Here is a 22,570-nt window from a genome sequence, read left to right as displayed (position 1 = left end):
GCTGAGACTGGAGGATTGTGGTTCATGGACAGCCTTAGCTACTTAGTGAGGCCCTTAGCAGCTTAGTGAGACCCTGTTTCAAAATAAAGAATAAAAAATAGGACAGGGGGTGTAGCTTGGAGTTCAAATGCCCCAGAGTTCCATCCCCAGACCTGAAAAAAAAAATCTCAGACCCACCGAAGAATAGTAAACAAAGGTTTCAATTCAAAATCAACCTCAAAATCAGTATCACATAAAAAGGAAGGGGAGGGAGTTTTCTCTGGGACTCTGAAAGATAATATTTATACAGTTAAATTAGTTTTCTTTTTTCCACATGCTGAAAAGTATGCATTTGTATAATTAAACGTGTTTTGAATTTTTTTAGCTACAGCTTTCAGAGCTCGAAATCGTTTACATATTTTCATTATTACTTATTGAAAAATGATGATGTGACTTTTGGTTTGGCTTAAGGGGTTTTGCTTTATTGCCCAAGCTGATCTCAGACTCCTTTTTTTTTTTTTTTTTCTTCCAGTACTGGGGATGGAACCCAGGGGCATTCTACCTCTGAGTGACACCCCCAGCCCTATTTTGTCTTCTTTACTTTGAAACAGGGGTCTCACTAAGTTGCCAAGGTTGTCTGTAAACTGCGATCTTCTTGTATCAGCCTCCCAAATGCTGGGATTACAAGCATGTGCCACCACGCCCGGCTCAGACTCCTTTCTGGATTTAAGGAATCCTCCTGCCTCAGCTGCTGAGTACCTGGAACCACAGGGGTGCACCATCGGACCTGGCTTATGACTTGCCTAGGTCTTCATGAAGCCAGTGGCCCTCTTATTCACTGTGCCCTTTAATCTTCAGATCAGGCATAGGGGCTAATGAACACTCAAAGTATGTGAGAGTGGGACAGGTGAGCAACGCCTTGACACATCTGGACACTATGGTGACCACACAGAGTCAAGCCCTTCTCCTACAACATCGTGTACACAGACATGTTCATGGTAGCCGCAGATACCTAAGAATCATTTACTGTGTGGCAAGCTCTGGATCCTTCAGACAATCCTTGAGGCAGGGCTATTTAAACCTTCATCTCATGTGCAGGGTCCCTACGTGAGGCACAGAGATGATGAATGGCTTACGTGGAGCCACACAGGGAGTAGCAGAGCCAGGATTCTAACCCGGCCGCCTGCCCCCAGAGTCCATGCTCCTCACCGCTCTGAGATACTTTTCCTGTAGCACTGATCACATTGCTAAGGGTTCCTGTCTGCCTGTCCCTAGAAACTGAGATTCTAAAGGGTAGGGAATTTTATTTGCCTGTGAATTCCCAGCACTTCAAACAAGACCTGGTCCTGGAAGATGGCATGCCTGGATAAATGGACAGTATCTGAGACTTGTTAAATACAGGAATCGTTTGCCTAAAATTAGCATGAAGAACCCCCTTTCCATGGCCTTGGGTAAGTGACTGGACTCTCTGAAGCTTCAGCTGCCTCTTCTGTAAGGTGGAGGTAATAACACAGCTAACCCGTAGGGGTGTTGCTAGGATTATCTGAGGTGAAGTGTATGAAGAGCTCAGGACAGGCCTGGTGTGGGGTGAATGTTCAGTAACTGTCAGTGATCAGCGGCAGCCGCAGCCGCTTTCTCTAGAGGTCTTTAAATCACAACAAAGCTTCTCCAATCTGGAATTTTAAAAATGTAAACAGAAAAAGACGGGGTAAACTAGATGACTTGTTAGGGTCCTTTCTGACTTGGGCACCAGTGGACACTGTGAGGAGGCAGTGATGGGGAAGTGAAACTGCATTCCCGAAAATAAGAACTACAAAGCACTGATAAATATTTCTTTTTTCAAAAAGGGGGAAGGAGTTGTTCTCTTTCTAGAAGGACCCTTGCCAGTTTGGTTTAAAATTGCCTTGACTTTTGCAATTTCCAACACACAGCCAGAAATCAAATTAAATAAGAGGCTTTACTAAGAGAAGATTTAAACATTATGTTTCAAATGGTCCTCTGTGTGATCAAGTTTAAACCCCATTAATTAGATCTTTAACCCCTGAATCTAAATAATTAAAATTCCATAACTTGCTAAATAAAAATTTAAAAAAATCTTTAGATAAAAAGAATATTTTTGTTTTGTTTGTTCTCGTGCTGCTTGGCAGATGAAGAAATGAGCCCTTGGCTGCGTGACAGATCACAGCCAGTCCCCTCCTGTGTCACTGCAAATTAGGGCTCATTGTAAGCTATTCATACACATTTGTGAAGCATGGCCATACTTACAAAGTATTTTCTCATAGCTGGCTCTCCAGCCATCTCAGACTTCTGCTAAAAATTAACCCTTTCAGAATTGGGGTTATTTTTTTATGTCAAAGACATTGTCATGAGTCTTTTATTTACTTGTTTATTTTTAGCAAAGTAGTTTATTGGCTGTTATTCACATCTCTCTGGTTCCTTCCTAGCGATGTAAGACTAAGAGCATTATTCTTAACTGCATCCTTCATATTACCTCTGTCTGTTTTATCCAAATTTGAGTTTGGTTCCAACTGTAGCTGCCATAATCAGAATTAGTATGGATTAAACATCCATAAGATATGGATTATAAGGAATAGTCTTAGACATGGTAGTTATTTGTTTTTAGCAAAAACAAATGAAAACTTCAGAAACTCTTCTACACAACAATACGTGGCCAGGCCCAAGAGCTGGTTCCTCCCATGAGAAGGGACTTCCACAGACTGGGACAGCCATGAGGACCTTCATATTAGCATTTCTCAAAACTTAGCATGTGTAAGAATTATCTGGAGAGCTCTTAAAACACAGGCTCCTGGTATTCAACCCCAGAATTCTGACTCACACATTTCCATGTGGTCCTGAGGCTATTGGTCCAGGGCCCACAATTTCAACACTCGACAGAGCTGAGATGATCCTCTGGAAGGTCCATGTCTTCAAGTCCACTGTTTTTGTCAGTCAGTAACAGAACACAAATGAAAACTGCCATGGACAGAAACAGGTTCCTCAAGCAGGAGAGCTGATCTAATTCCCATTATCTAAACAATATTGCTGCTCTCTAGAACTTTAGATAACAAAACTTCTTGCTACTGAACACTGGCCAGTCATCACAGCTCACAAGCCCCAATAAAGAGGCTCCAGTGAGTGACACCCATCATTGATTCAGAGCGCAGGAGCCTATTTAAACAGATGGTGGACCTTAGTTGTTGGGTGTGTGTAAGGTGAAGTCCAAAGTATGATGCCCCATTTTTATTGAACCATTCTCCTATTGATAAAAATGTAAGTTTCTCCCACTAAATTTTTATTGTTATAAAAAATGTCAGCTGGGCATGGTGGCACATGCTTGTAATCCCAGCATTCGGGAGGCTGAGATTGAAGGATCACGGTTCGTGGCCAGCCTCAGCTACTTAGTGAGGCCCTCTGCAACTCAGTGAGACTCTGTTTCAAAGTAAAGAATAAAAAATAGGGCAGGGGGTGTAGCTTGGAGGTTGAATGCCCCTGGGTTCCATCCTCAGAACCCGCAAAAAATAAAAAAATAAAAATAAAAATAAAAAATGCCAAAGAAAATACTGTGCCATACTGGAATAGTCTGTCTACTTATGTGGGTATTTCTGTAGGGCTGATTATTAGAAAAAGAAATACTGTTAAAATACTGATCAAATACTTTGATCTAGTTCACTAATCAAAGGGTGTTGTGCTCTTTATGTTATATAGTCTCTTCACTTCTTAATTACAAGTTTAAGACTATGGACAGCTTCTAAAAGTAGTGGTCTTAAAGAATTTAATACGAAGTCAGGCATGGTAGTGCAGGCCTATAATCCCAGTACTTGAGAGGCTGAGACAGGAGATTGCAGGTTTGAAGCCAGCTTTAGCAATCTGGTGAGACTTGCAACAAACAAACAAATTTTTTTAAAAGCTGAGGGTATAGCTCAGAGGTAGAATATCCCTGGATTCAACCCTTAGAACACCCCCCCCGAATTTAATACTATATTAATAATTCCACAAGGCTCTTATCTATGAGATATAAGATTCAAGTAGCACCAACAAAATATTCTTATTTTGGCACAGTTAACATGAACTGATCAGTTACAGTGTTTATTAAGTGCCAAATGCTGCTAATACATGGAAAAAAAGAAAATATTAAAAAAAAAGAAGACAATCTGGTTTCTGGCCATATGCCAAAGTGCATTATAATTCTATCTGTCGAGAAGGTTGGTGCCGCGGCTCCACTGGCATTTTCTCTGAAACAAGCTATATAGAGCCCTCTAACATGCCCTAGAACATTCTTTTGGACCCATTTTGTACTTTTTTGTGTGTGTGTGGTGGTACTGGGGTTCCTGGAAGCCCTTCTACCTCTGGGCTACACTCCCAGACCTATTTTTACATTTTTATTTGGAAACAGGGTCTCCTAAGCAATGCTGCTGGCTTCGAACCTGCACGATCCTCCTGTCTCTGCCTCCCAAGCACGGGGGTTACAAGCGTGCGCCACCATGCCCGGCTTTGGACCCATTTTGAAGTTCTCACTCCCAGGCCCTCCTTTAACCTTGGCAGAAGCATCATTTTCCCAAAGCATCATTTCCTGAGCCTGCAAGCCAGGTCGGGCTCCACGCGGTGTCTCTCAGAGCACCACACTCTTCCTTCAGAAAACTTAACAGGTATTTATATACATAAAAGGTTGAGTGTGTATTTCCTTTTGGAAATTTCCTCACTAACCCAAAAGTTCCAGAAGATCAGAGACTGTATTGATGTCAGCTTTTATTACAGTTCCACCCAGAGCATCGACCTAAGGAATTGGCTTATAGTTGAAGCTCAAAACATACAGAGAGAAGGGAGTGGGGGCATATGAATATAAAAGACTGAGAATTAGAAGCCTAAATTTATGTGGGAGTTTCTTCCTGTAGAAGAGAGTTATCATTTATAGATAAGTAAACATACAAGCTGAGTGTGGTGGTGCATACTTGTAATCTCAGCACTTGGGAGACTAAGCAGGAGGATTGCAGGTTCCAGGACAGCCTCAACAAGCAGTGAGACTCTTATCAATTTAGCAAGACCCTGTTTTGTTTTTTCTTTTAAATAGTGCTGGGGGAGGAGCTCAGAGGTAAACTATTCCTAGGTTCAATCTCCAGCACACACACTCACACACACACACACACAAGCATACAAGTAAATATTATAACTTTCAAGCCGGGCGTGGTGGCACACACTTGTAATCCCAGCATTTGGGAGGCTGAGACAGGAAGATTGCAGGTTCGCAGCCAGCCACAGCTACTTAGTGAGGCCCTTTGCAACTCAGTGAGACCCTGTTTCAAAATAAAGAATAAAAAATAGGACTGAGGGTGTAGCTCAGAGGTAGAATGCCCCCTGGGTTTCATCCCTAGTACTGCAAAAAAAAAAAAAAATATATATATATATATATATATATATATATATATATATATATATATATATAATAACTTTCAAGGCAACTACCCTGTAGGTGCATGATTTGAAGACAGCTGTACACCCATATTTCGGCATTTAGGTAAGAGTATTGCGCACCTGTTTTTATAAGTTAGACGAACAGTTCTTGTACCTTCACACTTCCCAGGCTGCTGTTCTTTGGATGCCTGTTCCCACTTGGAAATAATATCACAAATCTAGAAGGGAGATGTAAAACAACGATTCATAGAACTTTAAAATCAGCACTTTTTTGAAGACAAAGGTGTCATAGACTACAAAGTTTGTCGGTTAGCACAACCCAATCAAAGGCATTCATGCTTTTTGTTTTCAGCTCCTGCGCAGCTTGGAGTTCAGGATTTCATTCTAAACTGCTCTTGGGTCCACTTGTCCCTTTGAGCACACATTAACTTCAGACTGTGGTCATGAATTTTTCTACTCAAAAAGGAATCTTAGTGTGGAACTGTACAAAACAAGAAAATGCCAGAGATTTTTTTCATGATTTGGTCACTGAAGAAGCAACTTTTCTACCTTCTGAGTTTATAATGATTGAAAAACTGAATAAGGAAATGTGAAATATAATACCAGGAAAGGGCTCGATCCAGTTCTAGCTGTCTGAAAATTGTTTTCCTCTCTGGGCCTCTGTTTCCTTGTTTGCAGAATAAGTGCACTATTTCCTAACGTCCCTTGTCCTTCTATAATTCTATATTTCTCGTTTTTGCTATTGCTCAGGGAGACTTTATTAAAATTATTTTACTTTGATCTGAAAAAGATTTTTTGAAGGCCTCATACTTCCCTAGGTTTATTTTTCTATCTATCCTTCCAACTACAGTTCAGGTCCTCCTTAGTTTCTAATGCTGAACTTAATCTTTCCCTCTGTGCAAACATTTATTACTTTTGATTCTAGTTTAAGTTTATCAGTATCTAAGTCTGTTTTTCCCTAAGCAAATTATAAATGCAGCGTGAACAGAAGCCATTTCTGGCCCTTCATGTATTCCACACAACATGCAACCCATCCCCTGGGACACTGACATGTTCAGTAATAAATAAGAAAAACAGGCCGGGCGTGGTGGCGCACGCTTGTAATCCCAGCACTTGGGAGGCTGAGACAGGAGGATCGCGCAGGTTTGAAGCCAGGCTCAGCTACTTACTGAGGCTCTCAGCAACTTAGTGAGGCCCTGTTTCCAAATAAAATAGAAAATAGGTCTGGGAGTATAGCCTGGAGGTAGAAAGCCTCTGGGTTCCATCCCCAGTACCACAAAAAATAAAGAAAGAAAAAGAAAAATAGAAATCCATTTTATCAGCATTTTCACTGCTCTTGTTACCCTACTAGATTATTGAAACAGACTCTGATATTAAGGACAACTTTCTCATACTAGTAGTTAAAGCTCCAAATTGTTTTAAGTTCTGAACTTTGTGTGTGTTTGTATGTGTGTGGTCTGGAGATTAAACTCAGGAACGTTCTACCACTGAGCTACATCCCCAGCCCTTTTTATTTCTTATTTTGAAATGGCCTCACTAAGTTGCCGAGGGCCTTGCTAAATTGCGGAGACTGGCCTGGAACCCGTGATTCTGTTTTAGCCTCCCGAGGGCTAGGATTACAGGGGCGCGCTGCCACACCCAGCCCGCGCTTCTGTTGCTCCAAGTCCTCACACTTAAGAGTAAAGGCTGAAGGGCTGCCCTCCCTGAACAGGTGCCCACGAAGGAAGCCGAGACAGGTTCTCGGGCTAGTATACTTCCCGCCTCTGGGCCTCTTTTCTGCCTCTTAAAAAGCTCTCCTGTGTCCCTGACACTGTTAGAAGATGGTGATATGAAACATAACATTTCTTTTATCTTCTTTCAAAGCTGGCTTTGAATAAACCCACTTCCTGCCAATCTGTCTCTGAGTGTTTGTGGAGCGTGAGGGGCTGCCGGCCCAGCCTTTTGCTCCGATGAGGTAACATTGTTACCATATTGCTCTTTTCCTCTCTTTAACAAGAAGCATGTGTGTGTGCAGATTGACTATTAAGAATTTTGTTTCTTTGCCAAAGTCCTGCAATTTTCTTTTGCCGTGACGTTTTGGCTACTTAAATTTTTTGAAAAATCCCTGAACTACACTCCTTGCAAAGACTAAAGAGCAGCTTCTCTGCTGTTTGTTGTGTTTGGCTTCCTAAAAGAACTTGGTTTCACCTTGATGTTTCCTTGAAGACAATGCTCCAGGTTTCTGCCAGAAGGATCGTCAGTGAACAATGCAAATCCAGATTGTGCCGGCTTCCTCATTCCTGTGTCTTGGTTCAAAGTATTCAAAAATTCTTCCACTGTGGTGGATGCATCAAACCCAACTACCTAGACAGAAATAACAAAGCAAGTCTCTTAATAAAAAGTATGCAAATTTTTTATTTTATTTTATTTTTTGCGGTGCTGAAGATGGAACCCAGGGGCCTTATACCTCCGGGCTATACTCCCAGACCTATTTTATGTACTGGTATTGGGAAGAGAGTTCAAAAAGTATTAATGTATCAATCCTGGGAAAGATGTCCAACCTTGAAACATATCTTCTTTACTAAGAAAGCCAGGGTTAGCTAACATGTCCTTGCATTCCTAAGAACAATTTAACACATTTTGGGGGAGAAGACTGAAATGTAAAAGCCTGTGTTTGAAGACAGAGATGCCTCCCCCTCCGGCCATAAATCTGGGCCTGTGTTTGAAGATAGAGATGTTTCCACCTTTCAGGCCATAAACCCAGCTGGAGAGATAACAGAAGCATAGCCGGGGCTGGCGATAAGTTCTAACATGATCTCCAAAAATCAAAGGGACCTGCTGGACTTAGACAGGATAAAAATTCAGTAAACTGGAGTTCGTTGGCATTTTCATTCGAATTGCCCCCCTGTGCCTTGCTCCGGCACAGGGCTGTAACTATCTCTATATTTCTATCTTTTTAATAAACTTCTTTAAATCTGCAGCAGCTGTCCAAGCGATGAATACTTATTCTTAGCTTAGGACAAGAATCCACGGTTTTTCTGTTTGTCTCTGTGTGTCTGGTGGTGGGGGGGGGGATTATTTCACACCACACACCTTTCCCCCCCAACCTATCCCCTGCAACATTTTATACTTTATTTGGAAACAGGGTCTCACTAAGTTGCTGAGAGCCTCACTAAGTAGGCTGGCTTTGAACCTGCACAATCCTCTGCCTTAGCCTCCAAGCACTGGGAGTACAAGCATGCACCACCATGCCCGGCTCAAATGTATATAAATTTCAAACAGGGATAGGGAGAGCGAACAGGACATGCATGATGCATGATTAATGACAACACATAGTTGTCTATGTGTTTTACTTTTTGTTTCCCTGAAGGAAAACAAATGGGAGGGCATTATCTGAGGGTCTGAATATCAGCAGATGGATATCAATGGGGGCCACCTTGAAGGTCAACTTTCACCCTCCTATCTTCTAGAAGTTGAGGAAAGATGATTATTTTATTTGCAATAGCTTAAGAGAAGCTGGGTGTGGTGGCTCACACTTGTAATCATAGTAATTGAGAGGCTGAAAAAGGAGGACCGCAGGTTTGAGGCTATTCTCAGCAACTTAGTGAGGCCCTCCACAACTTAGTGAGACCCTGTTTCAAACTAAAACAATAAAATAGAGCTGGGGATATAGCTCAAAGGAAGAATGCCCTTGAGTTCAATCCCCAGTACCACAAAAAAAAAAAAAAAAAAAAAAAGCATGCACTACCATGCCCAGCTCCAAGTATCTTTCAAAGATATGCTTACCTATTAGAAGCAAACCAGTAAGTGCCGTGATACATAATCTTTAAGCAAACAAACGAAAAAATGAAATGCATTTCAATAAGTTAAAATTTAGTGTATCTGCCGGGCGTGGTGGCGCACGCTTGTAATCCCCGCGCTTGGGAGGTGGAGACAGGAGGATCGCGCTGGTTCAGAGCCAGCCTCGCTGGCTTAAGAGACCCTGTTTCCAAATAAAAAAATATATAAAATAGGTCTGGGAGTGTAGCCCGGAGGTAGAAGGGCTTCCAGGAACCCCAGTACCAACAACAACAAAAAAAATTTAGTGTACTTAATGTTTGTTTCTTTAATATGCAATTACGTATCTGAATTTTTTGATAAAAGGCTGTGACTACAAAGACTAATTGGTAGCTTTGGAACATTTCCTTCAAGATGGATTTGTTTTTAGTGTGAATCCTTCCTAGCAAAAACTATTTGAAAACTCAGCTATTTTGATAGACAACCTAACATGATTTACTGAGGTATTACTGCTGGGTCCTGACTGACCCAGGCCTCACCTCCCTATTGCACAGAGGTTACACAGAGGATTCTTGGCCACGCATATTTTTGTTAAGGTAAAAGGCTAACCCACCTGATAGATCCCATTCATGAAGTGCACTGGTATACTGAAGGGCAAGGAATGATGATAAGGGTTTCGAAGAAGAGTTGAAAGGATTTCCATTCTTGATGGTCTTGCTTCTCGATCTCCATTTTGTTGTGTTCTTTCTACACAACGCTGGCAGTAAATGGCATATTTCCCAAATTCTGTCCTGTAACAAAAAACTTAAGATAAAATCTAAGAATAAATTTAATCAAGACAATCTAATATACACAATCATTATGAAAGCATCCCTTGCTGCTTTTTATAATGTGTTATGCTAATTTTGACAATTTTTCTCTTTGAATGCAAACATTAAACTGCTATCACTTTTCTTAAATTCCATTTTCTTTAATTTTGCAGCCGACTAACTTAAACATCTCCATAAAGCATTCTGCAACTTTTATTTTTACTATAGCCACAGACTGAATTTAAGATTACCAGTCATTATATAGTCAATAGATAGTGGTTATATTAACAAATATAAAGAAAGAAATTGTTATTATAAAGAGTAGTACAGAGTGACTTGGAAAACACCATGCAGCAGAGTTCTCTTTTACAGAACATGAAAGTTAATGCCTTACTACTAAACAAGGTAAGAAAACATTTTCAAACAAAAATAAAAATACATTTTCTTTCTTTGTCCTATAAAATGTACACTTGCTGAAAATGCTAAGCATTAAACAAAAGGGTAAATAATATAAAATTCGGATAACTTTCCCCCAGTTATATAATATAAAATTATATAATTAAAATATTTTATAATTTACTTTGCCTATAAATATTGATAATTTGTCTAAATACATTTGTATACTCAAGTGCCTTCTAAACAGACATCTAGTGTCACACTTTGTCAGAGAACACTTCAATGTCTGCAGCAGAAGTTACATGGCCTTAAGCCAGGTGTGGTGGTGACGCTTACAATCCCAGCATTTGGGAAGCTGAGACAGGAGGATTGCAGGTTCGCAGCCAGCCTCAGCTCCTAGTGAGGCCCTTTGCAACCTGGTGAGACCCTGTTTCAAAATGTTTTTTTCAGTGTGGGAATGGAACCCAGGGGCATCTTTATTTTGAAACAAGGTATCACTGAGTTGCAAAGGGTATCACTAAGTAGCTGAGGCTGGGCCAGAACTGTGATCCTTCTGTCTCAGTCTCCCAAATGCTGGGAATAAAAGTCTACACCACCACGTCCGGCCAAATATCTTTTTTAAGAAAGTAAAAAGAAAAATGTATGTAAGAATACATACAATTATAAAAGGATAGAAGGCCATAGGAGAAGTTTTCTACACTAAATAATTAAATGTGCAGCTGGATGAAAGAAAAACTAAGCCAGGTCTGGGGGTGCATGCCTATAACCCAGTACTTGGGAGGCTGAGACAGAAGGATTGCAGATTCAAGACCAGCCTCAGCAACATAGCAAGATTCTCAACACTCAACAACCCAGTGAGACCTGTTTCAAAAACAAAAAATAAAAAGGACTGGGGGGGGTATAACTTGGAGGAAGAATGCACCTAGGTTCAATCCCTAGTGCCACACATGCACAAAAAAGTAAAAAGTAGAAAAACTAAAAAAGTGAAATAGTTGATTTTATTGAGTGAGCACCCACTAGTGCTATGTTATTCAGACTTCTCACTTAAAAAATATTTTCTCAGATTTTCAAGATTTTATTGCAATTTTCCAGAAGAGATTTAACAATTTACTTTCGAAGTTCCATTATAGCGATACCCAAAGCTTTCCTGTACTAATAGTTGTTTCATGCATTCTTCTGAAAACGTGCCCAGCAGGTTATTAAAATTTATTATAGACTATCAGAGGCCATAGAAACAGTTCAAGCAGCTACTTTTCTGCACACCTGGAGTCTGCGTTCCTCTTCAGATGGAGCCCAAGGAGCCATAGGAAAGGATGATGGGGAAGGAAGAGTCCAACACAGAGCGCCAGGAGCTGCCAGCCCTGGGGATAGAGAAGCACCGTAGGTTAGACACCGCGCCAGTCACGGCCTGTCGGAGCAGAGCGCTGACAAGCCTGGGAGAGCAGTGGGTAAGGGGCCCTCCAACCCCCAAATGTGTAGCCTCTTCCATAAAGGCGCTATCCCTCTAGAGCACATACACTACACTAAAAGCATCAAAGCTTTACACTGGGTCAGACATAGGATCCACCTGCTGTGTACATCCTTCTCTACAACTGAGGAACCGGAGCACAAGTGGATGAAGTGGGCCTTTCAAAGATTAGAGGCGTTGTTTCTTTTTTTTTTTTAAAAAAATTCATTTATGTATTTACTCATTCATTGAAATATACACAGTTTTGCAAAAGGCAAATTATAAAATAGTAAAAAGTCATATACCTTAAATCAAAGCCAACCCATTCCTCAAACATACACATATGTGAACAGAAATAAAAGGAAAGTATATAAATATGGAACTTGTGTGTGTGTGTGTGTGTGTGTGTGTGTGTGTGTGTGAAGTGTGTGTGTTTTACTGGAGATTAGATCCAGGGGCATTCTACCTCTAAGATACACCCCAAGCCCGGTTTATTTTTATTTTGAAACAGGGTCTCGCTAGGTTGCTGAAAGCCTTGCTTTGTTGCTGAGGCCGGTCTTCAACCTGCAATCCTTCTGTCTCAGCCTCCCAAGTACTGGGATTACAGGTGTGTGCCTGGCTAAGTATAAACATGTTAAGGCAGGGTGTGTTTATTCATTCACTGTGCGAGTGGAGAAAGTGAAGCCACATAGGAGCTTTAGCTTCAGAAGCCCTCTTTTGCACAAGCCCTTTGCAAGATAATGCAAAAGGTCCTGTCAACTGTGTGTAGCACTGAGCTACACCCCAGCCCCCAGCCCCCGTACTTTTTCTTAAGTGGGTCTCCCAAATTGTGTGAGATTATAGTCCCACAAAACTTGAATCTAACACCGAGAGTCCTGTACAGTGGATAAGAAATTTACGTTTTATTCTGTGGTTAACAGGAAGTCAGTATATAAAGATAAAAATAGGCATTCAATACAGAGTAAACAAAAACAAGCTGCACACCATGGCCCAGGCCTGTAATCCCAGTACTTGAAAGGCTATAACAGAAGGATCACAGGTTTGAGGCCAGTCCCAGCCACTTAGCAAGACCCTGCTTCAAAATAAAAAATAAAAAGGTCCCAGCATTTGGGAGGCTGAGACCAGAGGATCGCGGTTCATGGGCAGCCTCAGCTACTTAGTGAGGCCCTCCACAACTTAGAGACCCTGTTTCAAAATAAATAATAAAGAATTTTTAAAAAGCATAAAAAGTAAGTCTGGAGGTGTAGCTGGCAGGTAGAATGTCCCTGGGTTCTATCCCCAGTACCGCAAAAAAAAAAAAAAAAGAAAGAAAAAAAAGAAGAAAAAAAAAGGTCTGAAGTGTAGCTTGGAGGCAGAATGTCCTTTGACTTAATCCCCAACACCAAATGGAAAAAAAGAAAAAGAAAGAATAAACATAAATGACTATAAAACAGCTGAAAATACATTCAACTGCACTAACAGTTAAAGAAGTGCATTCCAAAGCCAGACTTGGTGGCACACGCTTGTAATCCCAGTATTTGGAAGGCTGAGACAGGAGGATCTGGCCAGCCTCAGCAACTTACCGAGGCATTCTGCAACTTAGTGACACCCTGTTTCAAAATAAAAAAGACAGGGTTGGGGATGTAGTTCAGAAGTAGAATGCGCCTGAGTTCAATCCCCAGTACTACTAAAAAAAATTAAAATTAAAATTAAAAATGCAGCCAGGCATGGTGGCGCACGCTTGTAATCCCCGCGCTTGGGAGGCGGAGACAGGAGGATCACGCAGGTTCAAAGCCAGCCATGCTGGCTTAAGAGACCCTGTTTCCAAATAAAAAGTATAAAATAGGTCTGGGAGTGTAGCCTGGAGGTAGAAGGGTTTCCAGGAACCCCAGTACCACCAACAAAAAATAAATAAATAAATAAAAATAAAAATGCATCCCAGTCTGCGTGTGGTGGCACACACTTGTATTCCCAGTGTTTGGAAGGCTGAGATAGGAGTTCACGGCCAGCCTCAGTGACTTAGTGAGGCACTCTGCAACTTAGTGAGCCTCTGTTTTAAAATAAAGAATTTAAAAAAAAATGGGCTGAGGGTGTAGCGCTGAAGTAGAATACCTCTGGATTCAATCTCAGCACCACACACACACAAAAAAAAAAAAAAAAAAAAAGAAGAAGAAGAAAAAAAAGAAAGAAAAAAAAATAGGACTAGGAGTATAGTTTGGAGGTAGAATGCTGCTGGGCTCCACCCCCAGTACCACACACACACACACACACACACACACACACACACACACACACACACAAAATGCATCCCAAATTAATAGTGAAATACCACTTTTTACCTGGAAAGAATCTAAAAAAAATTATAAAGTTTTATTGACAATATAAGGTAATTTTAGAAATGAGTTCAAAGGAATTCACTAAACCTGAATATAAGATTTAGGTTCAAACAGTCTATTGAAAGTCTACTTATTAGGTGAAAAATAATTGTAAATAAGTAAATGCATAATAATTGATATTATACGACCTTTAATGTTCTGAAAACTGTTTAAGGATGTACAAGAAATAACCGTGTTCTCTAGTTTTAAAAAAGTAATATATATCTGTAACTTCAATAATTTGAGAAACTGAGTATGTATACATCTGCATACGTCTATATATCCATATACAAACATATGGTTATATAAATGAACCAAAATGATATAAATCAAAATATTAACAGCTATTTTTCCTTCACATTTTTTCTTATTTTCCAAATGTCAAGACTGCATTTATATCATTCTTACAATCAGGAAAACAGCACCATTTAAAATTATATGTATATGTATCAATGCATACCTGCAGTGGTCCTGCTTGATTCTGTGGCTGTCTTCGTCTTGTCTGTTTAATAAGCTGACAGCAAATTTCATTCTGTAGCTCAGGATGTGTCAGACAGATTTGCAAAGCACTCTGGGCCAGAGATATGTGGTAATCAATTGCAGGGGAGTCAACGGCTGCATTTATAAAAAGCTGGCAGGTCTGAATTAAACAGAAAAGGAAAATATTGAGAAATGGTTACATTTATTCTGCATGAATTACACTCTCTTTTTAGCAGTAGTTTTTCTTTCAAAAGATGGAAAAAGATATATTATGATAACAGTAATCAAAAGAAATCTGGAGTGGCTACAAGAAGAGCAGACAAAGTAGATTTTAGACCAAGGAGCCAGAGATGAAGGGAGTCATTTTATAATGATAAAGGGGTTGGTTTATTTCGAGAACAAAACAATCCTGAACATTTATTTACTTAATAATGGAGTTTCAAAATACATGTTATTCTCTTTCAGTATATTTTTCATTTTAGCTATTGCATTTTCACCTCTAAAAGTTTGAATAAAAAATGTTTTTTGTGGTACTGGGGATGCAACCATTCTACCTCTGAGCTACACTCTCAGCCCTTTTTACTGTTTTAGTTTGGAACAGGGTCTCACTAAGTTGCTGAGGCTGCCTCCAAATTTGCAGTCCTTTTGTCTCAGCCTCCCAGGTACTGGGATTACAAGTATGTGGCGCCACACCCAGCTTCTATTAAAATATTCTGAATAAACCGTTTGTTTGGGAGGCTGAGACAGGAGGCTCCCACAGGTTCGAAGCCAGCCTTAGCAACTTAGTGAGGCTCTCAGCAACTTAGTGAGACCTTGTTTCCAAATAAAATATAAAATAGGTCTGGGAGTGTAGCCCGGGGGTAGGAGGCCTCTGGGTTTCATCCCCAGTACCACACACACACACACACACACACACACACACACACACACAGGCTGGGCGTGGTGGTGCACGCTTGTAATCCCTGCACTTGGGAGGCGGAGACAGGAGGATCATGCTGGTTCAAAGCCAGCCATGCTGGCTTAAGAGACCCTATTTCCAAAATAAAAATATTAAATAGGTCTGGGAGTATAGCCCGGAGGTAGAAGGATTTCCAGAAAGCCCAGTACCACACACAAAAAAAAATCTGAATAAAATTTCTTCTACCTTTCTGCTTTCTTCTACCTTCTAGAACATATGAAGTGTGAAAGTCAACCTTCGAGATGGCCCCCACTGGTATCCACCTGCTGATATTCACACCCTGGGACATGCCCTCCCATTACAGCTCGTGCGTGGCGTGTCACTTCTGGAATTAGGATCTAAAACACTGTGGCTTCCACCTCGGTTGCTTTCTTTCTCCTTAGATCACGGCTCTGAGGGATGGCAGCTGTCACGTCTTGAGCAGTCACGTGGAGAAGCCAGACAGTGAAGACCCGAGGACTGAGACTCCTCACCAGCAGCTGTGTGAGAGTTCGGTTTCCTCTAGCCTCTGTCGAGTCTTCAGGTGCTGCTGCCCCGTGACAGCAACTTCATGAGACCCTGAGCCAGAACCACCCAGCTAAGTGCTTCCACAGTTCTGCCCCTCGGAAACTGCGTGAAATACTAAATATTTGTTGTTTTAAGCTACTAAGTGTCAGAGATATTTTTAATGTATTCAGAGATAACGGGTACAAAGAAATGTCCTTGTCTATTGTCTGTGTCATTTCTAAAGGTACTTTGTGATTGTTGGGCACAGTGCTCCATTGCCTATTCCAGAGGCTGAGGCAGGAGGATCACATGTTAGAGACCATCCTAGCCAACCTTAGTGAGACTCTGTCCCCAAAAGAAAATTCGAAAGGTCTGTGGCTGTATCTCAGTTGTGAGCACCTGACTACCATTTGTGAGGCTCTGGGTTCAATCCCCAGTACTGAAAAAAAAAAATGATATTTCTGTGATTGTTTTCTCTTGCCATTATAGATCCATATTTAACCCAACCATAAGCAGGTGCCGTGCTACACACCGGTAATATAAACATTTTACCTTAAATAACTTAATAGCTTCTGTCTGCAGAGCTTCAGAAGGCAGTGTGGTCAGTGGAGAAAGGATTCCTTCTTTGCTGTGACACAAAGTGGGGTGTCTCCATATCTGGGAGGCTAAAAACAACACATGAACAGAAAATGGAATGATTCACTTATCTGGCCTCCTACTGGATGGATTCTTTAGAAATTAGTTCATTTAGGTCGGGCTCACAACTTTCATCACAAAGGTCAGGACAAACATTTGGCAACATTATTTTATCCTGGTTGCCAGACCACTGTGGGTCTCATGTTTCTGTTCTGAATAAAGTAAACGTAGAAGAGCTGGGTCCTAAGTTATTAGGCTGTAATAAGTCTACCAGGGCATGATCATATTGCTTAAACCTGCCAAGAGGTGGTGACCTAAGAAGGGAGATGAGAATACATGAGAAGGAACAGGGAAGGATCTGGAGAAACCCAATAGGAAGAGATATAATGAGGACTTGAAGTCATTTCTAAAGTCCATGTTCATTAAATCCCTATGCTGAACACTGCAAAGGAAATGCAGTCTCTGCATAGAAAGCCCAGCATAGAATCTAGACTCTCAATGGAAACCCTTATCCAGAAGATATTAATTTAAATATAAAGCTACAAATGCCCCAAAAGAGTTAAATGGCAAGGTGCTTTGGGACACGCTTTTAGCAGAACAATTTGCTTCTGTGAATCAGATGCTGAGCTGAGCAGACCGGCTATGGGACCGGCAACATCTGAGCGGGAGTTCATGTTGGTGAGGCTGGCCAAGGAAGGGGGCATCCAGCCGAGGAATCAATGCGAGCTGGGATGGAAGGGCGTGAGAGGACACAACATATTAGAGAATGATGGTGTCTCGAGCCCAAGATCCTCAAGAAGGGCTCATCAAAAGCACAGCCAATGACAAGGTGAATACATTGCAGAGAAAACCCCCACACAAAAACTCTATTAGGCTAAGGGGATCACTGTTAATTCAAAAATGATAAAGCCTTATATGCTTATGAACTTACAAGGTTCTCCTTCTATATTTAGCAATTTGCAAACCAGCTGTTCAAATTCAGATCCAACATTTACATTGTTACTTCCAGCTGCAACAGTCAGATGATAAAGCCAAGTGTCCTTAAAATCAGAACAAATGTTAATCAAGATGCTGTTTTGATTACTTAAGGAAAATAACTTGCATAAACAGGAGGAAACTTTGAGACTACAAAGAAACCACTTTCTCTGATTTTTAAATAATAACTAGAATCCATTCAGTCAAACATCTGAGGTGGGCTCATTTAAATTGTACTCATAATACCTTTTCCTATTGCGTACATTTTCAATATTTTCTATACATATTTCTTACATAAGCATGACAAAATTAAGAAGAAGAATATATCTTAAGAAATTCGAAAGCCGGGTGTGGTGGCACACGCTTGTAATCCCAGCATTCGGGAGGCTGAGACCGGAGGATCGCAGTTTTGCGGAAAGCGTCACCTACTTAGTGAGGCCCTCCACCACTCAGTGAGACCCTGTTTCAAAAAAAAAAAAAAAAATAGCCGGGCGTGGTGGCGCAGGCTTGTAATCCCCGCGCTTGGGAGGTGGAGACAGGAGGATCGCACTGGTTCGATACCAGCCATGCTGGCTTAAAGAGACCCTGTTTCCAAAAATAAAAAAGTATAAAATAGGTCTGGGAGTGTAGCCCGGAGATAGAAGGGCTTCCAGGAACCCCAGTACCACCAAATAAATAAATAAATAAACAAACAAATAAATAAATAAATAAATAAGGCAGGGGGTGTAGCTCAGAGGTTGAATGTCCCTGGGTTCCATCCCCAGACCTGAAAAAAAAAAAAAAAGAAATTTGAATAAGTGAGGTGTAGTGGCACATGCTTTTGATTCCAGTACTTGGGAAGCTGAGACAGGAAGATTGCAGGCTCTTGACCACCTTCAGCAATTTAGCAAGATACTGTTTCAAAATAAGAAGAGCTGGGCTTGGTGGCACAAGTTGAAATCCCAGTACTTGGGAGGCTGAGACAGGACTGTGTAGATTTGAAGCCAGCCTCAGCTACTTAGTGAGGCTCTCAGCAACTTAGTGAGACCCTGTTTCTAAATAAAATGTAAAATATGTTGGGGGTATAGCCCAGAGGTAGAAAGCCCCTAGGTTCCATCCCCAGTACCACACAAAAAATAAGTAAATATAAATTAATAGACAGATAGGGCTGGATGTGTAGCTCAAAAATAAAGTGTTCCTGGGTTCAATCCCCAGTCTAACACAGACAGAAACTAACTAAATAAAAGGGACTAGAAAAATACAATCAGTTGTTCTTTTAAAAATACAATAAATTCTATCATTTAAAATCTCTCAAAGTAATACAGAATACTTAGGATATATAGAAAAATTAAATAACAAAATAATATCCATTTTCCATCCCCAAAGATAACTATTGGTGTTTTATTTACCCTGTGAAATATTTATGTAGATTACATTTTTATACAGTTGATATTACTCTAGAATAGTTACTTATAATTTCTGAGTTTAACTAATACTGTAGAATCATTTCCTTTCTTTCTTTCTGCATTAGAATTGAACCTAGAGGCTCAATTGTACCTCTAAGCTACATCCCCCACTCCAGCCCTTTTATTTTTTATTTTGAAACAGGGTCTTGCAAAGTTGCTGAAGCAGGTCTTGAACCTGTGATTCTTCTACTTCAGCCTCCCAAGTACTGGAATTATAGGTGTGGACCACCATGTTCAGCTTGAAGTTCTTTGTAAACAAGTCTTAATGCCTGCAGGACATTCTATTCTATATACATACCATATTTAATTAACTTCTTTTTTTGTGTGTGGTACTGGGAGTGGAACCCAGGGGCTTTTCTACCTCTGGTCTGTACTCCCAGACCTATTTTATACTTTATTTGGAAACAGGGTCTCACGAAGTTGCTGAAAGCTTCACTCAGTAGCTGAGGCTGGCCGAGAACCTGCAATCCTCCTGGCTCAGCCTCCCAAACTCTGGGATTACAAGAGTGCGCCACCACGCCCAGCTTAATTAATTTCTTGTTGATATTTATTTATTTTTTATTTATTTCTTTATTTATTTTTTTGTGGTACTGGGGTTCCTCGAAGCCCTTCTACCTCCAGGCTACACTCCCAGACCTATTTTATACTTTTTTAGTTTTGGAAACAGGGTCTCCTAAGCCAGCGTGGCTGGCTTCAAACCTGCAGGATCCTCCTGCCTCCGCCTCCCAAGTGCGGGAATTACACTCCCAAGTGCGGGGATTGTAATCCCAAACTCTAGGATTACAAGAGTGCTCCACCATGCCCAGCTATTGTTGATATTTAGATGGTTATTAATGTATCACTGATAAAAATTACTATGAAATCTAACATGCTAGCAAAAAAGGGTATCTGTTATATTTTCTGTGTCTGAGAAAATGATTATTATTATTATTATTATTTTTTTTGGCGGGTCTAGGGATGGAACCCAGGGGCATTCGAACTCCGAGCTATACCTCCTGCCCTACTTTTTATTCTTTATTTTGAAACAGGGTCTCACTAAGTTATGGAGGGCCTCAGTAAGTAGCTGAGGCTGTCCGCAAACTGAGATCCTCCAGTCTCAGCCTCCCGAATGCTGGGTTTACAAGTATGCGCCACCACACCTGGCTGGGAATTATTTTTAAAAGACTAAGCCGGGCGTGTAATCCCAGCATTCGGGAGGCTGAGACCTGGAGGATCACGGTTCGCGGACAGCCTCAGCTACTTAGTGAGGCCCTCTGCAACTCAGTGAGACCCGGTTTCAAAATAAAGAATAAAAAATAGGGCAGGGGGTGTAGCTCAGAGGTCAAATGCCCCTGGGTTCCATCCCCAGACCCGTAAAAAAAAAAAAAAAGACTATTATGTCTAATAAATTTATATATAAATATTTGGCTATATCTCTGATAACTTCCTTAGTATCCACTTATTACCATGGCATGAACATTTTTAGGAACTCTTGAAACATACTTTCAAAGTACTCCCTAGAGTGCTTATACCAATTTATATTGCCTCCAGTGATGTTTGAGTATTTTCCTCATCATGGCTATGCTAATATAAATTTTTAATAATTTGAGAGACAAAGCTTAATCACTTTTAAAACTTGCATTTCTTTGACTATAGGTGAGTCTAACCATTAATTAATTAATCACTAAGCTCATTAAGTTATTGATTGGGTCCTTTTTCTATTGGAAATAGCTCTTTTCAAATCAAATTGGCGGCATTAGAGGTCCGTTTTGACAAAGACTCTGAGGTCTGAGATATGAGTCAAATACGAACTCTGCCCCCTCCCAGATATGACCACAGGAAAGTGCTTCCATTTTTCTATCTGTAAATGGGAATGACATCCTCTCCACAAGAAGTAATTGTAAAGATGAAGAAAAGATTCTTAGCACTTTGCTTTATACGAAATGTGCTTAGAAACAACTACCAATATTAACCCTAATAATATATGTATAGTAGTCACTCATGAAATTTTTTTCTGTTTTTGTTTAATTGTATTAATGATTTATTTGATATAAAAAGAACTTCAATTTTTGAGGTCAGTTTTATCAACCATTGCCACTATGATTTCTTATATTGCCTTTTTTTCTTAGAAAGCATTTTTCTATTCAGAAACTGATAAAAGCTTTTTAAAATTAATTTTATTAAATTCTTTTTTAATTCCTTAAATTAATCTGTCAAGCATTTTGCTAAATGTGTGAGAGGAAAAATTAAACAAATATTTTCATAATAGTCAATTTTGCGAATATAAGTAACAATAATAAGTACAATACATGAGCTATCACTTTCCCACTAATCTGTGATGCATCTTTTATCATAAATGATTGTACATGCATGTAATAATTGATTTGTAATTGTATCTAAACCAAAATTTTGTTAAAATGGGTCAAAAATATAAGGTAGAGGTCTCAGATTGATAAAAAATATCCAGTCTGATAAGTCCATATTTTTTAACCTAGCTTCCCTGGTCCTCTACTGTCATGCATTACTTTTATCCTTGAGATAATTTTTATCAATAACATTGAAAAATGACACATTGGAATAAGGCTCATTTCCAGAATGAAGAATCTCTGGAAATAGAGCTGGTGATCTTCCTCATTTCAACAAAGGTGATTTGAAAATCACTATCAAAAATATCTGAATAATATTAGTCTGAATCATTTTTAAGTCAGCTGGGTCTTTAAGTACCTTTTCATGCTTGGATCCAATGAGCAGGTAAGTCGGCCCTTGGTCTTTAGGGTGAACAACAATGGTGTAGTGAGTGGATAACAGACTCCGTCCACTGGCTTCATAATCCTCATCCGAATCGCAGGACCTGTCAACCTCTTCAACTTTAGCCTCCCAGAGTGTGATCTGACCTAAAGGGAACTACAGTGAAAGTTAGTAATTGTAAGGAAGGCACTTTCTAAGTATTTCCTAGTCTACCACAACTTTTCATAGTTCTTTTCCTTTTTACCTTTAAAAAGCATACTTTTTAAAAAAACAAATACCAAGAAGAAATATATCTGCCATGTTGGACAGTTCATGTATCTGTTTTAAAACTTTTACTTTTAATTAAGTACATTTATTCCAGAAAAAAACAGTGTGCTTCAGATTAATAACTCCGAAAACATTTGGCCAGGTTTGTACTTGCAATTCTAAAAAAAGTCAATTCTAATCAAGAAGATGTTTACCAGCCCACACTTCCAACGCTGAGTTCCAGGGCTCAGTGTGAGAACTCCTCTCCCATCTGGGCTCATTCCTTGGGTGATCTCACAAGCTCATGACTTTAATCCAAGCATGTGTTAGCTACTGCCAGCTGCGAAACTCCACACTCCTGGCCCCATGTGGATGTCTACCCGCATCTCCAACTGACTTTGATCCTTCCACCTCCACACCCGGCTCTGCTCAGTCTGCCCATCTTAGTAGCTAACCAATTATTTTCT

At 40.2% G+C, this 22,570-nt stretch overlaps 1 protein-coding gene across 2 annotated transcripts in view; it reads right to left on the bottom strand.

Moving 5' to 3' along the window:
* The window catches only part of PLEKHH2 (pleckstrin homology, MyTH4 and FERM domain containing H2), a gene marked incomplete at both ends in the record, with an annotated part of 117,481 nt that overhangs the window by 16,246 nt on the left and 78,665 nt on the right, over positions 1-22,570 (bottom strand). For both annotated transcript variants that reach the window (XM_080711137.1, XM_080711138.1), the window contains 8 exons: positions 5,509-5,606; positions 7,576-7,731; positions 9,758-9,935; positions 11,613-11,710; positions 14,611-14,790; positions 16,627-16,739; positions 17,642-17,750; positions 21,834-22,013. In XM_080711137.1, coding sequence (XP_080567263.1) covers positions 5,509-5,606; positions 7,576-7,731; positions 9,758-9,935; positions 11,613-11,710; positions 14,611-14,790; positions 16,627-16,739; positions 17,642-17,750; positions 21,834-22,013 — 1,112 coding nt within the window. The remainder of the gene's footprint in view (positions 1-5,508; positions 5,607-7,575; positions 7,732-9,757; positions 9,936-11,612; positions 11,711-14,610; positions 14,791-16,626; positions 16,740-17,641; positions 17,751-21,833; positions 22,014-22,570) is intronic.

This window comes from Muscardinus avellanarius, assembly GCF_963383645.1.
Source record: "Muscardinus avellanarius genome assembly, chromosome: 15".
Classification (NCBI taxonomy): domain Eukaryota; kingdom Metazoa; phylum Chordata; class Mammalia; order Rodentia; family Gliridae; genus Muscardinus; species Muscardinus avellanarius.
Note: the sequence above shows the minus strand (reverse complement) of the source record. Positions and strands in the feature narration are given on the sequence as shown.